At 44.4% G+C, this 20347-nt stretch overlaps 1 protein-coding gene across 2 annotated transcripts in view; it reads right to left on the bottom strand.

Moving 5' to 3' along the window:
• TWF2 (twinfilin actin binding protein 2) overlaps positions 1 to 20347 on the bottom strand; it is a 242955-nt gene that overhangs the window by 19409 nt on the left and 203199 nt on the right. For both annotated transcript variants that reach the window (XM_029599479.1, XM_029599480.1), the window contains one exon: positions 7047 to 7168. In XM_029599479.1, the coding sequence (XP_029455339.1) occupies positions 7047 to 7168 (122 nt within the window). The remainder of the gene's footprint in view (positions 1 to 7046; positions 7169 to 20347) is intronic.

Raw genomic sequence — 20347 nt, forward strand, 5'->3', positions numbered from 1 at the left:
CCAATTCAGACATTTCCTTCACAAAATTTATAAAGGAGAGGTCCTCTGGAGGAGAACGCTTCCTGCTTTCAGTGGGTGAAGGTGGAGAAAGCAAATCATTGGTGTCTGGTGAAGAATCTTCAGTCCAGGTGTCGTAGGGATCAGCACCTGTCCCTCTAGGAACTAGAGGGGGATGAGGTGGTTGGATACCTGAAGGTCCTGGTCGAGGCTTCGAAAGAATGAGAGGAATTATGGGAGGCACCGATGAAGGCAACAAAGGCACCGGCGCAGGCATCGAGGGCATCGATGGATGGCTCAGTGGCACCAACAGACGTATCGGCACAGATGGTGGGATCGGTGGTGAGGGACGTATCGGCATCGATGGCTGGGGCAGAACTCCCGATGGAGGGATGCAGAACGGTGTTTCTCCTCCAGATGACAATGTAAGCGGGGAGGGCACCGGAGCCATTGGAAACCCGGGGTCCAACAGTGGAAAAGCGGCAATGAGCGCTTCCATCCTGGAGAGCAGCAGTGCCAACGCTGCCAGAATCGGGTCGGTGGACGGTTCCGCAATCAGTACCGGTGTCGGTGCTGGAGGAACCTGGAGTCGTTGCATCACCTTGTTGATGGCCTCGTCGATGGCCTCCTGAACCATCCGGTCCAGTTCTTCTCGGAGACCTGGAGCAAGAAGCTCCGGCACAGAAGACGGAGGCAGAGGCATAGCCCGAGGGACCACCATTAAAGGCGGAGTCGCGTATTCCGATCCCCTGTTGGGTGAGGGTTGCCTTGGTGACCCGGTCGCCGAAAAGGTCGTTGCCTTTTCTGGACAGGGTTTCCTCAACAGCGGCTCGGACGATGGCGAGGTCAATGATTTCGCTCCCTCGATGGCCCGAGACTTACAGTGTCGATGGCGATGTTTGTCTCTACGGTCCCCTCAGTCCTGAGGGGGAAGTAGAGGGTGTCGAAAGCCGAGATGTTGTCGATGCCAGACTGTCATCGGTTGGTGGTCGATGCTGACGCGAAGTTGACGGTGCCGGTTCAGACGACGTCGATGCAATGGACGGAGTCAGGGTTTGAGCATGGAAGAGAAGTTCCATCTTCTCCATTCTGGCCTTGCGACCTTTTGGTGTCATCAGGGCACATTTGGTGCAGGTCAAGACATCGTGCTCGTGTCCTAGACACATAACACAGACTTTATGAGGGTCTGTGATGGACATGGTGCGATTACAGTCCGGGCACTGACGGAACCCCGACGCCATGGCCATGGAAAAAAATCGAGCCATGGTACGGTCGATGGCCAGTAGGCCGTGCGGGCCAAACGAGACGGTAATCGACGGAAAATGGGTAAAAGCCTACCGGAGTACCGCGGTCTGAAAAAAGTTAAAGGAAGGACCCCTGTGGGGCAAATTAACTTTTAGCAATTCTGTGAGGAAAATTCCTTTACCGCGAGGCTACTGCTGCGCAGAAAAAAAGAAGACTGAAGGGAGACCCCTGCTGGCCGCAGGGTTAGTGCCATGCTGGGCATGCCTAGTAGGGGCCATATAATTTTCGCCAGAGTTCAATCACATCCGTCTGAGTTCATTGGACAGTACAAGATAAGTGGTATATCGTGACATATGAAAACCCTTTTACCATCTCATGTGGAAAAGTAAGTGCAAGTAAATAAGTCAATGTCAACATTTGTAAACACTATTCGAGTGGCAAAAAATCTGCATCTGTAAACACCATCGGTGTGGCAAAAATTACCAACAATGATCAAAGTACCTAATGATTTTTAAAGCCTTAGAGTAATAGGCTTACAGACACGATAGCTACATTTTTGCAGCTACGTATGAAGGTACACACTTGATCATATTCAGAATTCTCCTATATAGCAGCACGTCTTATTATTTTTTTATTTTTGTTTCCTGCTATTTCTATTGGGTCTTATACAGAGAAAGACATAGCATGTTTTAGCAGAATTTTGGATATGCATAGAGAAGACAGAAAGAGAGGAGTTGAAGAGGACTTCTAGTTTACAGGCTGAGGAGATTAGGAGGATGACAGTGTTATCCACAAAAATAGAAAAAGTAGTAAAAGGGAAGGTGAGCTAAGGAGCTCTGTCTTGGCCATGTTTTTAAGATGGTGGTGGGACATTCAGGCAGCAATGTCAGATAAGCAGGTCGATATCCAGGACTGGATTTCTGGTGAAATTTCTGGTGTAGAAAGGTAAATCTGGGACTCATCAGCATAAAAATGGTATTGAAAGCCATGAGAGGAAATCAGAATAGGGAGTTAGTATATAAGGAGAAGAGAAGAGAGCCCAGGACAAAATCCCAAGGGTACATCAATTTATAGTAAAATGATAGTAGAGGTGGAACCACCAAAGGAAATGCTAAATGTGTGAAGGGAGACGTAAGAAGAGAACCAAGATAGGACAGAGTCCTGAAATCCAAGGGAGGACAGGGTATCAAAGAGTAGGTGTTGATCAACAGTGTCAAAAGGAGCAGATAGGTCAAGGAGGATAAGGACACAGGAAGATGAAAGAAGCATAAGTGGCAGCCATACTCCACAATTTTCAGGACCCGGTCCTTGGCGACACAGAGCCATGCCAGTAGAGAGGACCGAACCCATGCTCCCTGACCTGAGGATGTGGAGAGGGGGGTCTCAAAATCATCCAAAACTGTTCCTGGGATTAGGCTGCGTTTGGCTGATACCTTTCCTTCGAGCAGCCAGCTGTAGCTGCTGTAATGTGAGAGGAGCTCAATGAAGCCAAAAAAAGCAGAAGGTATATCTTTGGAAGAATTTATGCTTGTAGGAAAAATACTGGCTTTGGACAGTTTATTCCTTGCTGTGGCTAATGACAACTGTAAGGTAAATTGATGCTCCTTAATCAGAGCCACCATCTCTTGACATCTGTAACCAAATAAACTGTCCTCTGTACAGGTCACATCCGCAAGACAATCATGCACATCCTCTCGTAGGTCATATGCTTGCAACCACATGAGCTTTCTGGCTCCTATCTCAATGGCCGAAGTCCTGGCCACAGTATTAAAGCTTCATAATGCTTCTCATATTCCTCCATATACTCAACTGTTCAATAGTCTACTTGTTCTGGATCTGATGATTCTGTCAAAGACTTTAGCTTTTTCACTCATTCATGCAAATACCACACCATGTAGCGATAGTGTGCCACAATCTGGGCACACAGCATGTATCCTAGGAAGACCATTTTTCCTCCCAAATACATCCAACACTTTTTCAGCCTTTCCAGAAAGTGTGTTAGATTGATCACAAGTGTGTTTAGCATGTTTCAATGCAGACTCCACCACCATAGAGTTATGTAGTAGTTGGATCAACCCAAATCCTGTTGAGGCTTAGACACCGTACTTTAGGTCTAGCTTCTGGCTCACTGGGAGGCATGTTGTTGGCTTCTGCCACATCCTCATCTGCAGATCCCTGAGGAGTTTGTAAACTGGGAGAGCCACAGAATCCGCTGGAGATTAAAAGAATTGAAGAAGCCTGAAGATATCTATTCTCGGGTCCTTTTCCTTCCTGATACTGATGGACAGCAGAGATCCACTGGAGGAGATGTATGCGGAGGGAAGTTTAGCAGGGAGTCTTGAAGGAATCTTTGTGGAATCCTCCTCCTCCTCCCCGGCCATGGGGAGATACTGAGCCACAATCAGAGTATGATTATGGCAACCAATGACATCTCTGCTAGTACAAGGTGGGAACGTCCAGTAGGAACTTGGAATAAACTGATCCTCCTTCTTCCCCTTCCAAAAGAATCAATCACCTCATGGTGAAGACTTACTCCCAATGCTGGAAGCGCTTGAGGAGAGGTACACACTGGTGTGGGACTTTGAGAGACCTTGCTATAAATGAAAGTTTACCCCATCTTGGTCAGGAGAGATTCTAAATTCCCTCTCTGATATATGGGGTTTAAGGAGGCAAATAAATTCTTCACTAGATCCTATAGCTAGTGAAGAATTGGCTAGGAGATACTCTGTGCTAGAGTTGGAGGACAAATATCCTTACTGAGAGCTGCTGGTAAAGCAGAGAAGGAACTTGGCACTGTGGTAGCTGCTGGCTCTGAGGTACTCTGCACAGACTGCATTAAATACTCTTGTCCAATAGTACCTTGGGCTTATGTGCTGAATTTCTCTGCTCCGACATTTTGGAGCGTAAGCCCTAGAATACGAGTTTCATGCTGATGACATGGTTTGTGCCCTGATCAGCCACAGGCCCAGGTTAAATAAATGACTCAGAACCATGGGATCCTTCTGTGCTATGAAGGATGATGGGACTGCATTGATGAGACCGAGGCTATCTATTGTCTTGTTGTCGATGATGGGCCAGCCCTACGCTGAGTAGCGCTTTAGAAGTGTTAAGTATTAGTTATACATAGGTGGCAAACTCCGGTCCTTGGGAACCACAAACAGGTCAGGTTTTCAGGATATCCACCATGAATATGCATGAGATCTATTTACAACCAATGGAGGCAGTGCATGCAAATATATCTCAAACATATTCAAGGGGATATCCTGAAAACCTGGCCTGTTTGTGGGCCTTGACGATTGGAGTTGTCCCCCTTGTAGTACTAGCAGTGATAGTCCTTCAGAGCTGATTTTTTTCTTTGGCTATGAGGGTGATGCCCTGAAGGGGGTCCCTCACATTAATTAGATGCTTTTATCAGCACTTCACCTGGTGACAAAGGCCTCCATGCATGCTCAACCTGACAATAGATGGTTCAAAGAAGTGGTGCCACAGGTGGGGGGAGTAGAGCTTTTTCGTGATTAAGGGAACAACATATGGAAGTTTCCCATCTCTATTTCCTGTGCCAGAAGCTTGGAATCTAACAATGTCTCGCTCCTGATGAGAAGAACATCCACTGCTCAGCTTCGTACCAAAGCTTCAGGCTCCTATGCAACAGTGCCTTCTTTAGGTGCCTCTATCTTTCAGGCAAAGTGTTTCTATGACCTGGAGGACACCAGACCACAGCTGTAACAGCTGAAGTTGTCATGGTCCAAGCCCAGGCAATGGTAGCAGGCTGACTGCATATCCATGATGGTTATCCAGCATCCACAGATGCAGGCCTTGAAGCTGCCTACTACAGTCTTCTTGCTCTCTGGCTTATCCCATATTAAAATACTCTTTTACTTTGTTTTTTTCTTTTTTTTTTAGAACTTAAACATTCTGTCTGAGGATATACCAAGGCAGCAATAGAAAAAAGAAGCAGCAATATGGCAGTAAAACAGCACCAAGGCCAAAAACCAAACTTTTTTTGATAGAGAGACTGGGACACATCTATGCAGAAACGTGAATGAAGAAAAACTGAGGGGCTCACAAGGCAGTGTGCAAACATGGGAATTCCCACACATGCTCAGTGAAGTCTTTACTGAACTCCAAGAGCTGGGTGCGTGTTGGCACCAGGGCCGGTGGAAGCACTAGGCGAACTAGGCCTGGGCCTAGGGTACCGACTGACCATTAGGGGGCGCGAGCCATGTAGAGCCACGAGCAGCAGCAAAGAGGAGTGGAGATTCGGTGGGCCGTGAGCAGCGCCCAACCTGCTCGTGGATCAGAAAACCACATAATCTGCGGGCGCGATCAAGAACAAGGTAGGAGTAGGGGCAGAAACCGGGGGATGGTGGCACGACGGGGGGGGGGGGGGGGGGGGGCAAGGCAGAAGGTGCCTAGAGCACCTTATCCCCTTGCACCAGCCCTGTTTGGCACTATTGGATAACATCACCCATGTGTTATGGCTAATTCGTGCCTGTCGACAGAGAAAATCCTTGAACAAAATTCATTCTCATCTCTGTCCCTCCTTTAATTGCTCTCTTTCTTTTACTTCTCTTTATGCGCTCTTATTTTCCTCTGTTGCGGTTTCTCAGTCTCTCTTCTCCTGTCTATCAGAAATCCTCAGTTTCCCATATCTTTATAATCACACATTCTTGGGTCTCCTTTGGCTTCCTGTCACTCCTGTTGTTTTTGTCTTGATTCTGTTTCAGTCTTACCATTTCTGTTATACTTTCTTCCCCCATCTTTTTCCATTCCTCCCAACATAATATGCTCTCTGTCTTTCTCCTCCTACTGCCTTGCTCAATTTCTTCCTCATCCTTCCATGGGCCTACCTCTTCCCTTTTTCCTGTCCACTCTCTCCTGCCCACCCCTCATCCTCATGTCTCCCTGCTCTTTGTCCCTTTCTCCAAGTATTAGGTATCACATTCAAGGGTCAATAACTCTAGACAAGATTCATAAAAAATTTTTCTAGCATCATAAATGATGGGACCTCCAGACAAACCTACAAATCCTTACCATTTATATAATAGACATATTCATTCTGCCTTTCTGACTGGGTTCTTGGTAGGGACAATTCCCATTCACATAATAGAAGACATAAGGAGTACACAGAGTGGCCGATGCAATATCAGCGTGCGAAAAACAGGTGCTCATATTGAGCACCCACTTTCTAAATGTGTGCCCATCTACCTCTCCTGGGCGCACGATGGAGTAGGCAAATAAGCCGCTGCATTAAAAAGGAGGTGCTAGGGGAAAATGTGCATCCCTAGCGCCTCCTTGGCATCGGGTGCCCATCAGAAGTGGCTGTGCACAGGTTAGGAAAATGGGCGCTCATTAATAGAGTGTCTGTTTTCCTAACATGACCTCTGGCAAGATTTTCTTTTTTTTTTTTTTTTTTTTAAATCTTACTACTTTTTTTGGTTCCTTCGACTTAACATTGCCATGATATTAAGTCGAAGGAACTACAGAAAAGCAGTATTTTCTGTTAACTTTAGGGGCTCCTCAAGGCTTAATGCCTGCTCCGGGATTGGCGTTAATTTTTGAGACTAAAAATTTGCATGTTAGGCCCACATTTATTTTTTACAAAACTGGGTAATAGCTAATATCTTTCATCAACATGAATTAACATGTGATTAGCGCTATTAGCTATGCGCTGGTTTGGACATGCTAATCTTTTATTGCATAAGGGGAGATGGATGCACGTCCAAAACACATGTCCAACTGCGGGTTAACCAGTGTGCTAGCCGCAGCACTCTGTGTTGCATCGGCTTGAGAGTGCACTATACCTTCTTTGCAATCTCTAACTGGAAGTCTTGTTCCACGCTGTCAAGGAGTCTGTTTTTACAGCTGGAGTACAGCATGCGCTCCTTAATGCTACACTTGTACCCAGGCATGGAGTAAATAAACACTGTGGAGAGAAGAGAAGAGAGGGTCAATACTTAACCTGCTGACCAAGATTAGAAAAAGACAACTAGTCAGAAAATATATTGTATGTACTTCTACCATTCAGAGCAAATGCATAAATCTGTGGCATCCCAGCACTACTCTGCAAACATGCCTCAGATTAATAAATTTAGTATTGCCTTGTACACACATTTTGGAACATAACTCACTTTATACGAGGAGGGAGTTAATAAAAAAAAGTGAATTTAAGTATAGTATCAAAACAGTTAAAATTCACCTCTCTCTTTAGCTAAACAGGATAGTACTTAAGAACTTCAGGCAAGCAGGACTGTATAACAAAGTTGGCCTGTTTATTTTTCAGCACCAAAGCAAATCAAAATCCTAAAAAGCATTGTTAGAATTTAGCAATCTCTGTAGTATTGAAAAAAAAACCCCCACTGTAATCATGGCTTAGGTTCTATCTGAACAGCAACACTTCTATCAATACAGCACCATGGAACACTGGCTTAGTCCATATTCACACAAGAGTGCTCCAGAAGCCACAAAAATGATGTTTTGCACTTCAGTACACAGACTGAGCTGCTAGACCACCCAAACTCATGCTAATACAGCAACACATCTGACACTAGAAAAAGCAGTCGCTTAACTGTAACAGGTGTTCTCAGACTGGGTCAACAGCATGTCATTTCCTCAGATATGGGAAATCCTCCAGCACAGAAATTTGACATCAAAATTTCTAGAAACTTTGAGCATGCCTGCTGTGCATATAAAGCATGTCATACTGCCACATGTCCATGTGGAGGTCCTCTTCCGTCTCATTTAGTTTATACCTGGAGAACTAACTCCTGCTGTGCTCGAAGAACACTTGTTAAAGGTAAGCAACTCTGCTTTCTCCATGGACAAATAGGATGGCAGTCCTTGCACATGGGGAATCCCTAGCTAAAGTCTGTTCCAAACGAAAACAGAGAAAACCTGAAATACAGCCAATGGGCAAAGACTGTTTTTAGTGGCAACAAACCATTTTTTGTATTTTCTGTCTTTTCTTTTTTTTTATAGGTGCAGCCTGGAACAAAAATAGCAGATGCTAGGAGGGATGGAATTGAGTTCTACACCTAATCACCATTTTTTGTATTTTCTGTCTTTTTTTTTATAGGTGCAGCCTGGAACAAAAACAGCAGGTGCTAGGAGGGTTGGAATTGAGTTCTACACCCCACTATCATGTCAAGAATTGCTGTCCAAACAATAATGCGATGTGCATTTGTGGTGAGAACTCATATCGCAGCTTTATAGATCTCCTCCATGAAGACTGATCTCAAATGGGCTATCAACACTCCATGGCTATAACACAATAAGACTTGACATGGCCAAGACTTTGGCCCGCCTGGGCATAACAGAAGGAGTTGCAATCTGCTAGCCAATTTTGTGTGTTTGGTAAAGGCAATTCCAGGTTTATTGATGTCAAAAGAAACAAAATGCTGGGTGGACTATCCATGAGATTTTTTTTTTTATTTTCTCTTTATTGCATTTTAACATAATTACACAAAATAACATTTGTGATTAGGAAAAACAGATGTATCACATGCAAATAAACTCAAGGTATCATCTTCAATCAGAAATACAATAAAATGTGAACTCTATCTTTACAATAAGAATTCAAAGGGGTGGATACTTAAACAGGTTTTGAGCTACCCGATATTAGGAAAAAACAGAAAAAAGAAACGACGGCGGCTATGAGGTGCCTACTAAGCCTTCTGGACTGTTAAAGGTGCATTAGAATGTGAATCAATAAAAAAACAAAGTTGAGAAGGTTCAAAGAAAACATAGACCAAATCAAGGTGTCTTACAACATATTTGCAAGGGTACCGAAGTACAAATTTAGAACAAATAGCCTATGTTTCGGTCATCATCTCAATAAACTTTTTCCTTCTTTCCTGTGTCGACCGAGTGATATCAGGAAGCATCCTAATTGTATAGCCATAATATTTTTCAGTTCTCTTGTGAAAGAACAATCTCATCACTGTACTCTTTTCTGTAATGAATGCAAAAGACACAAGTAAAGTTGCCCTCACTGAAATTGTATCCTCAGTTGATAATTCTAAAAGATCTGTGACATTCATCTGTGCCTGGGGTTCACCCGCCTCCTGGCCATCTTCCCGTTTCTTTTGAGGAAGGAAATAAGCTTTTAAAATTAAAGGCAAAGCTTCTTAAGGCATATTAAATATGTCCGTTAAGTATTTCTTAAATAAATCAACTGGAGGCATCTGGGGAATGACCGGGAAGTTAAGAACCCTTAAATTTAAACTACGAAGAGTGTTTTCAATATTTTCAACTTTTTTTCTTAGTACAGTCTCTTGTTGACATACATGATGACATTCACTTTCAACAGCTTTCATTTTCTCTCCCATCTCACGAAGTTTATCATCCTGAACATCCAATCTTTTCTGGTTCTCTATACTTCGTGAATTTACTCCAATACAAACTTTTGATAGATTCACAACAGCTGCTTCAATGGGAAGCAGCTGTTGTGGGAAGCCATGTGTAAAACCTGCGGTGATTACGATGGAAGCTTTGTGGGAAGCCATGGCTTCCCACAAAGCTTCCATCGTAATCACCGCAGGTTTTACACATGGCTTCCCACAAAGCTTCCATCGTAATCACCGCAGGTTTTACACATGGCTTCCCACAAAGCTTCCATCGTAATCACCGCAGGTTTTACACATGGCTTCCCACAAAGCTTCCATCGTAATCACCGCAGGTTTTACACATGGCTTCCCACAAAGCTTCCATCGTAATCACCGCAGGTTTTACAAGAAAGGGTTTTAATACTTGTACTGACTCACCCCTTTCTGCAGCACCAGTCTCAGCATCCCTTTCAATTTCCAGTGTTGGTATATAGAGGTTGATGTCTCTCAGCAACGGTGGTATATAACCTCCTAGCTGAGCAGTTCCTCCTGCTGCAGCCATACTCAAGCCTCTCTCCGGCTTGTGGCTCATCGGGGGACTTTTTGGTGTTATCTCTCGCTTCTCACCATTTCGCTGGGGTGGGGACGGCGTCTCAGGCGCTCCGGGACTTAGCGAGATTTCTTCTGCCATAGAGAGGGATGCTCGCTCCACGTCCCTCTCCAACGCGGCACTCGCTCCCAGCTGGTTCGGCATCGAGGAGAAGAAGGTAGTAATAACACTCTGTCGAGATTCAGGTGTCTCCACTGAGGCCTGGCTCTCATGGAGCCGTGCCTTCCGTTTAGTATGCGGCATATGTAATATTATTTTACGAGGAAATATAATTTCAAGAGGAGCGTCCCTCTCTCGCTTCTCAACAAGCCGCATCTTGGACTCCGCCCCGGTTATCCATGAGATTTAATCTGCTCCAGAAGGCTATGGCTCTTTTGCAGTCCAAATGTATAGTGCTTGTTCACCTTTATGGACACAATCTAGGAAAAATGCTGGTAGGACGACTGACTGGTTAAGGTGCAAGTCGAACACTACCTTAGGCAGGAACATAGGATGTGTGCACAGAACCAACTTATTATGAAAACATCTTAGTGCAAGGTGGATAAAGTGAAGTTATTTACCTGTAACATTGGTTTTTTGATAGACAATAGGTGAAGCCCAGCTGGAGCTGACTTCAAAACTTCTAGAAGTTTGAGCATGTCCTACTGTGCATGTGCAGCCTTACACACCTCTCTGCCTCCCAGACTGGTCCCCTCAGTCCATAATAAAGCTAAAACTTGGAGAAAACAACATTTACCCAGGGAACTTCTAATGAATCTGTCTCAGCCAAAGAGAGCTATGGAGGAACTTAGTTCCTAGATTCTTCCAAATTTACATAGGTAATTCTAGATGGAATAATTTGAAAATAAATAACCAGACTGTAGTCTACGGTAAGTATATGTTGTAACAAAAGTTAGGAACCTCTTTGTTAAAGAGATGAAAATACAGGTAACCATAGGTATACTGCACCTGTGGAATATCTGGACTTTACCTCTGACCAGGGACTACTGAGGTTCCAAACCCCAGTTCAGTATAACTACCAGGACAGACTCCTCATCCACTGGCATAGGGCTTCGAACCCTACTGTAAAAATAATGGCCCCGTTCTTCAACATGACCACCTCTTGTCACATGAGGTAGAATTAATGTCTGTTTGAATGAGGCACAAATCATCAAACCATCAAAGACTTTTAAGTTAACACTTATTGGCCTTTGCTGAAGGAGGACGATGAAATCCCCTATGCAACCCCAAGAACCTGGCTGTGAAGCCCTTTTTACAAGTTCCCCAAACCAAAGTTGGACATATCCCTAATTAAGACAACTTGTGATAACTTTTGAATGAATCAATCACCAGGACAGTGTGTCTCTCGTAGTTGGGTGTTGCAGATGTTGCCCAAGACACAGAGTGGTTGGAATCACCAACAATTTAGAGATCAATGTACTTCTTGACCATGACTATGCAGCCAAGAACTGCATACTTTCATTCCTATAAGGGCTACCCTGACCTGTTTTGAATGGATGTCAGGTGACATGCTTATGCTCTCCACAGCAGGCATTCAATATACAAATTTTCTTATGTGGGAGAAGAGCAAGTTTGCTTACCGTAAACGGTGTTTTCCGTAGATAGCAAATGAATTAGCCATGCTGTATGGGTATGTCCTCCATGCCACTAGGTGGCAGAGCTCTCAAAGTCTAGTAAAGTCTTTTAGCTAGGTGCTCCCACCCTCCTATATTCTGACAGGATTACCTCAAGCTCCTCAGTCAGTATCAAAGCAAGGTAGGTATGCTAGAACTGTCCGGGGAGGCGGGTGGGTCTGCATGGCTAATTCATCTGCTATCTACGGAAAACACCATTTACGGTAAGCAAACTTGCTCTTTTCACGTAGATAAGCAGCTGAATTAGCCATGCTGTATGGGAGTCCCCAGCTGACATATTGAGCAGCTGGGGACTCCAGCCAGTATGTGTCATTTAAATTTTTTTTTTTTTGCTCAATACGATAATAGTGGCAGACAGTTCCTATGAAGGCTGTATTTGTTTGGAATTTTGCACTTCTGTAGGATAGTCCGTCGCAAAAAGATCATCCACCGTCTGATTGTGTAAACACTGGTGGGATGTGAAAAACTGTGTAGCGATGACCATGTTGCCGCTTCACAGATATCCATAAGAGGCACTTGATGGAGAGAGAGGCAATCGAGGTTGCCAGTTCATGGACATGATGTGTCCCTAGGGTGGCAGAGAGTGCGACTTTCTAATATAGCTGAAACGGAGATAATTAGATATCTTTGTGGATAAACTTATTTTCGGCACTGGATGCCTATATGCGTCTGGATTGACGAGAGAAACAGCTGTGAGGGTCGACTGGGTGATAAGAGTGCAACTTTGTAGTAAGCCAGCGCACATTTACCATCAAAGGTATGTAAACTTTGCCTCACTGTGATTTGCAAGAAGTTTTTTTTGGGTGGAACCTGGGCAAAGTGAGGGTCTGGTTAATGCAGAAGACTGGGCGTTAATGTTAGTGGAAATTTCAGGCAAGTACGGAAGGTCACCCTGCCGAGGCGAAACTGAAGATAAAGAGGGTAGTGAAGCAATGCTTGCGACTCACTTGGTCTTCCTGTAGAAGTCAAAGCGACCAGGAAAAGCACCCTCCCTGAGAGGTATCGAAGGTGACAAGTGTCCAGAGGTGCAAAGGATGAAAGGCATTATCGGTTCGAGAACCATGTTAATGTGCCACGGCACCGGTGGTTTTGTAAAGGTGGATGCAAGCCTATGCCTGTTTCAAAGGCAGTGCGGTCCCCAGGATGAAGGACGGAAGAATGGACTTAAGAGAAGCCATTTTGTATTTATTATTATTACGATTTTCTTTAGAAACTGGAGGTACTGTAGAATCTGATGTTTGTGAAATGTTAAGTGGATTACAGAGAAGACTCATTGATCCAATGTGATGTCAGATTGGGAAAGAAGTGGATAAACTTCATCTCAGAGGTGATGATGGCAGTCTTATGATTTCGAAAAAGAAAAAAAGACGACTGGGGTCTTGGAGGTTGAAGATCCATAGGATGCCGCGACTGATGAGGCGTCAGTACGCTGAGAAGTGCATGCTGTTGATTAGCTTGGTGACACGACAGGTGGCCCCCAACAGGAGTATGGCATGAAGGTCATTTATTTAGTAATAAAAATTTTTTTTTTTTTTAAGTTGATCCTCAGTAGGGATCGAGGTTGATCATTAATGTGTTGACAAAGATAGACGTGGAAGAGATGTTATGAAAGGGATTGCTGTTTACCGTTTCTTAAGCCCTGTATCCGTATTGGTGAACTGATTTCCGAAGAAATTGTCCGGACGACACAGCAAATATGCCTAGTTGTCGTGAAACAACTTCTCACATGGCGCCCGCACGTAACCACAGAAGGTGGGTGGGTGGGTGCCCAGGTATCTTTCAAATCTTAAAAAGAGACCTCACCTTTGGAAATGAAGTTCAGGAGGTGCCTCCACTTTTCTTAGAGGTCAAGGTATCGGGGCAAGGCTCGTTTTTTTTTTTTTTTTTTTTAGGAGCCTGCAAATAAAGAAAGGCGCTTCAAAGGCAATGGTTTGCGAAGTCCTTAATGACTTATTATGTATAATCGGCGGTGTTTTGGAATGGATCTTGGAGTTACAGACGTTTGCATCGCCAGCTCAACCATCACGGAGTGATGCGGAAGGTGAACGTTAGGATATAAAGACGAATCCTTTATTTATATTGCAAGTCAATGTGTCAAATGTTGGGAAGTAAGAAGGGAAGTTTCTCATGCAGTCTCCCCAAACTGTCAAATGGGAGGTGTGGTAGGACCCACCGGTACAGTAGGAACTGGACAAAAACTCCAGGTTGCCGATCAGCCTTTCACGTAGAAAGGGACTCCTCCTGGGGGTCATGATAGCACTTGACCGACCTTGAAGGACTGTGCAGTTGGTAGAAATCACTGATTTCATTTTTTTTTAAATCCACTTGTAGGCCTTCGTGTGGTTTGAGGGGCTCATTTTGTAGGTGTGATGCATTTGATGTGATGTTGGCAGGTGGTTGGCAGGCACAACAGTGGCAGTGCACTCATTACCGGCACCGATGGACTGGCGTGCCCGGTGTTCATGTCAAGGCCTGGCATGCTCTATGCATTCCGCGTTCACGCCAATGTCCTGGCAAGGCCGACCTTCAGTCTTGAGCAGCGACTTTGTTTATTATTATTATTTATTTATTTATTTATTTATTTATTATTTACTGGAAATGGGCTGGTGAGCCCAAGCTGGTGGCGAGGCCATGGGCCATCGGCATTGCTGTCCCGTCACTCGAGCCACTGCATCTCCTATCGAAGCGGCAGCGCCTGTGTCGATGTCTCGCTTGGGAGTCCGCGTCGATGCTTCTGTGCTCCAGCGCCCGCATTGACTCCATGGCGCTCCGGCATAGACGTAGCGGCGCTCCAGCATCCATTTCTACGCTTTGGTGTTTGAACATTTCACCTCCTGAATGTGGCATGGATGCCGCGGAAGCCCGACTCTGTGCCGGCCCAGTCGGACCCAGAGGCTACTGAGGAGGTCAGCAAGAAAGAGGGGCGCATGGCCCGATGAGAGTCCCCGGACACAGGGGATTCCCCAAAATGCTGCCACAATGAAGGAGGGATTAAAGGCTCAGCGCGCTGGTGAATCATGAGTCGACTGACTGTGGCGTTGGCGCTCCTCCCCTGGGCTTCACTCGGTGCCAGCCCCGGGTGAACCGTGAGGTCCCCCGAGAGGCATAAAAACAATAGGCTGGAAGGGGGGGGGAGGGGTGCCCCGAGATGTTTGTTACTCGTGAGGGCAAATCATCTGAGGCATTTTTTTTTTTAATTTCCTTCTTCTTTTCTTTCTTATCTTGATATGTAGATATATTCGTTGTTTGTATTTTGTTTTTTATGAAGTAAATGCAAGGAGAAGGGAGAGCTCCAAGCACCCCATTGAGCGGAAAAATTTTGACTGAGGAGCCTGAGGTAATCCTGTCAGGATATAGGAGGGTGGGAGCACCTAGCTAAAAGACTTTACTAGACTTTGAGAGCTCCACCACCTAGTGGCATGGAGGACGTACCCATACAGTATGGCTAATTCAGCTGCTTATTCTATGTGAAAATAAGCTATCCAGCTTCTAGGGAATGGATTCCTAGTAGAGAAAATCAAATTTCAATACTATGTGCTGCCTTTAGCCACATGGCAGCATCCTGCATGTCTTGCAATGTCGGCTATGAACTAATGCAAATTTTCCCCACTAGTAGGCACAACTCCAAGTGATGCTACAGGAGTAAGAAACATCTGGATGCTGGTACCAGGTTTCCTGATCTTTTTTCCTGTCCCAAACAGATGGATGAAATCACTTCTAGAGGTGGTTTGGGTAGAAAGCAGCTACTCAGAAGTAACCTCCTCAGGAAAAGGAAGTACATTATGTCCCCTTCGCTGAGAAGGAAGTAAGGTGCTAAGGGAAAAACATCCCAAGTTTTCCCTTAGCAGGCACCTTATAACAAAACCCATGTCTAGGATGGGATTAATATACCTATACCTGTGATACAAGATGGTCAGATTCCATGGGCATCTGATAGGGAAGAATGGGCCAGTCCTTGACATTGAAAAGCTGCAAAAGCATTTCTCAGAGAGCGATTTGGAGGAGTATTGAATGGGGGTACTTTTCTCATGAAAAGCCAAGGATCTTGGATACTCTGGTTTTAGCGAAAAACTCTCACCTTCCCCAACCAGAAGATATTATATCACCAACACTTGGATCTGGGCAACGAATCCCTGATCCCATGCCGAATCCCAGCTGGGCTATGCTGTAGTCCTTATGTTCTCTGCTTTTTGTCACAAGAGCAAGGAACAGGCTGCTGACAGGTAGAGAGATCAAAAGAAGACCTTCTCACTTCACTACAATGCCTTACCCATGAGTCCTCAGCTGTGGATAGGTGGGTTATAGTGACAACAGACCTGCATGTGGTGACTTTAACAGACTCCAACAAAGGAGATCACCAGCATCTGATGAAGCTTTCTGAGTTGTCCATAGGCCCTGGGTGCAACCCCAGGTTGAATGCATCCATGGATAGAACAATTTGGACTGTAGAAATTTGGAGAGTATACCCCTAGCCAAATTTAAATAAGTCAACCTCAAGGGACTACTGCAAGAGGGTAGTCTGCTTACCCACTGCCTGTTTCATCTTTGGCTGCTTGAGGGTTCCTGCCTGGTCAGGAATCGATGGCATCTGAGGTCATCAAGAGACGCTCTCCTTCCTTTTGAAATTCTAGTGTGCTGTGGTGCACAGCTACCAACCATGGAGCCAAAGCCATGTGTCAAAGGGGCACACCCCAGGAAACAATTTTTGCAGAAGGAACCAAGGAACATTTTGTTGGACTTGCGAATATTGTCCCTAGCTGCATGTGTCGTGCTGTCTATTGTGAGCATGGGGAAAAAAGAGGAAAGATTCCATTAAGCCCTCCTCATCCAGACCAGTGGTTTCAACCCCTATGACCCAGACTACCATAGAAGTCTTCATATTGAATATCAATGCAGAGCTATTTCTGGTTTGAATTAACTTGGCATAGTAGGTGTAGCTTTGGAGGGATCCATTTTATTGCAGAGTCCAGATGCACATACTCCTCCAAATGCTGCCACAGAGTCTTTGGCTGGACCTGGGGCCTCTAGCTCTTGGGCTAGTGATGCCTTGAATACTATGCCTCATAGTGGTGAAGTTCCAGCTATTATTGACTAACCAAGAACTGGGTTATATGAATGAGATCCACTCTGATGCTGGTCACACAGGTATCATCCCTGGTTACTTTGGAGATATTGTGGATTGCCATTAAAGGATGTGTGAGATCTTTGACAAACAAAATAGATAATTCCCTTTCTCAGGTTTCGGAACTGAAAATGCAGGTTAAAGCTAATGTAACCTCCTGTACGCCAGGGGTCACCTTCCCAGCTTTGGGGAGTAGGGTAATTACTATCCTGAAGTGGGAAAAGAGAACTCTGGGGCCGTTAGCCGAGGGCAGGATAACCTGCAGGGTCAGTGTCAAGCTGAGAACACGCCACATAAACAAACCACTCTCCAGACTCAAATTGTGCTCCAAATAATAAATAGTTTACTGCAGAATTTTCAGGATCAAATATGATGACAGTGACAGTTCAGATAGAAGCAGAAATCAAATAAGATCAGAGTTCCAGAAATCTTAACTCCTCTACTTAAGTGATAGTTTCTTCTTCCTGCAACACAGTAGTTCTGGTTACTTTGTTTCTCCTCTTTCTGCAGATAGCAAAATAGTTACTCACAAGAATGTACTGCTCATCTCAAGGGAAAATTCCTCTGGTGCAGCATTAGGATCCTCCAAGCCCCAAAACAAGTTCCCTCTGGCACAGATGAATTGCTGCTTTAGTTAAGTGCAGCTTTCTCTTTTTAATCCTTTAACTTCCAAGTTGTATTGCATGCTCTACTTCTCCTCTGCTCTCAAGCCTCTGGGAATTTTTAAGAGAAAATCCCAGCACTCCTGGCTACTCCCTTCTGAGATCCTGGGTGAGGATCACAGCTTCATCCAACTCTTTCCTTGCAGTCTGGAACAGCCCCAGACTGAGGAGAGTCAGGATCTTTCATCACCTCTGTTCCATAACCGAACCCCTCAGTAGATGAACGCCTTATCTGTCAAGAAGGCAGGTTACACCTCCCAACACATAGCTGACCCAGGGCTCTGGAATATTCCTATACTGCTTCCAGGTTAACCTTTTGCCCCATGCACATCCTATGCATTTCCAGCAGAGGTTGACAAACTACTTAAAACCACTCAAGGCTCCCATAAAGAGGAAACTTGTATTTTTACCATTAAACCTGTCAGTTCTTTTAAACTCTATGCACATTCTGAGGCATAGGTGCTGCACTAATAACAGGGTAATAAAATCCCTGAATTATTGAGGAAATTTTGTATTGATTTTCTCAAAATCTGAGTTACTGCAGAATTCTCAGACTGAAGTAGAGTCTAGGGCTATGTTAACTGTTACTTATGTCCTTGAGCCTGATAGATATTGGACAGTGCAATTGTTTTTTAAACTTAAAAATATTTTCCTTGGTGATAGAATTTCTCTCTTTCCAGATGTGTCCAGCACTGTGCAGCAGAGATGTAAAATTTTCTTATTAAAAAGACAAAAGGTGCTTGCTATAGGTGCATCATTTCTTCTTCAATTTACATGTATGTGTCTAATTAGAATGGGAACTGCCAAATAGGTATTTTGTGATCTAGAACAACTGGAAGGTTTTTGCAAAATAGACTGTATTAGCACGTTCAGGATCAGTCAGTTAATGTACAGTTGGGTCATCTTGTACTGCAGTAAGTATTATTTCTACATTGACTTTCTTTTCTTTTTACTTTGGAATATTGCTCTGTTTGGGTCTAAATTATGTTTTCCTATTAATTTACCTGTTTTTCATTACTTTGCATCTTTTTTTTAATGTAATCAAATGTTCCTGATACTTTACTTTGCAAATAAAGAAATATAAATTTAAATGAATCAGCCTCCAGGACAGAGAGTCCTTCATAGGCTGGGTGATTTGGTTGCTGTCTGAAAGAACTGGAGTGGCTTAATCTCACTGGGTTTTGGGGATCCAGTGGGTTCTTCTCATATGAAGACATGCTAAGGGCATAACATTGATGCCATGAGGCCCAACAATCTCAATATGTCCCATGCTGATGCCTGCAGACTATTTTATCCTCTCCACTGTGATAATTATCTCCTGTGGGAGAAAGGCTCTTGCCCAACTTGTGTCTAGCAGCGCTCCTATAAATACCAGTTGAGATGACAGGCTCAAATGGGAGTTGGGCTAGTTGATGATGAGCCCTCGTAACTCCAACATGGATGGTTCTGTACATTGATTCTGTGGCACCTCCCCAATATATACTTGCACCCCCAATTTGTTTAAGTGCATCACCATTATTGCAAGACATTTTGTGAAAACAAGTAGGGCAGACAAAAGGCCAAAAGGTAGTACACAATATCAGATCCTCTACTATGAATCTGAGATATTTTCTGTGACCGGGAAATCTCTCTTTGTGGGTATAAGCATCCTTTAGATCTAGAAAGCATAATCAGTCCACTTTTTCAAGAAAGGGAATTAAAGATGCCCAGGGAAACCATTTTGAACTTTTCCCTCAAAGAACTTATTTAAGGCTCTTAGGTCTAGAATGGGACAAAGTCCCCCTGTTTTCTTTGGGATCAGAAAATACCTGAGGCTGGAGGACAGCCCCAATTGCAGTAGCTCTGACACTGAGAAATTCCCTAAGCAGGTTCTGGTGTGCAATTTGCAGAGATATCCAATAGGTGCAGTGTGTACCCATTTCATATTATGCTGAGGACCTACTTGTCTAAAGTTACACTTGACCAATGGTTTATGTAAAGCTTCAGCGTTAATCTGATAGGAATATCCTCTGGCACATGGTAGTGGGATCTCAGCCATGTTCTCTACAATTTAGTCAAAACCCTGACCCAGGTTTTGACTGAAGTGCATGGCTTGGAGGCTCTCTACTGCCCAGGGCAAGCATGAGGACCCTGCTGTTGACAGGACCAAGAGGGAGGAGGAAAACATCTCCTCAACTGATAGAAATGTTATCTTAGCAACCCGTTCAGGTAATTTCTGGTTGAGGAGAGTAGATCTGGAATGGCAGTGGAGAGGGTTTGATGTGTCGCACAGTGGTATTTTATCTGATCCACTACTTCCTTCTCCTTATCTCCAAAGAGATTCTGTCTGTAAGTCTGGTATGTCTGCCAAGTCTTTCATGGATATCTGATTGGAGGTATGAGGCCTGCAGCCAGGTGAGTCTATGGGCACTAATCCCTACTGCAGAGATTATCATTACTGTCTCATAAAAACCAAAGGTTGATCTAACCATGTGTTTTTCTCACTCTAGATTATCTACTAGTAACTGGAAGTCATCATACTGCTTCTCAGGAAGCTGCTCTACCACTTCTTTGACCCATTTCAGAATGTCCCATATGTACTGGCACATGAAGAGCTGCTAAGATTATTTGTGGGCATTGAGCATAGCAACCTGAGAGTCCATGATGAGAGCATCCCTCCCCAAGGACACCAAAAAGAGTGGATCCTGGACCTCTTGGCCTTCTTTATAGCATATTAAACTACCACAGATTGGTATGACAGCTACTGCTTTTAA

Source organism: Rhinatrema bivittatum, chromosome 4 (assembly GCF_901001135.1).
Source record: "Rhinatrema bivittatum chromosome 4, aRhiBiv1.1, whole genome shotgun sequence".
NCBI classification, from domain to species: domain Eukaryota; kingdom Metazoa; phylum Chordata; class Amphibia; order Gymnophiona; family Rhinatrematidae; genus Rhinatrema; species Rhinatrema bivittatum.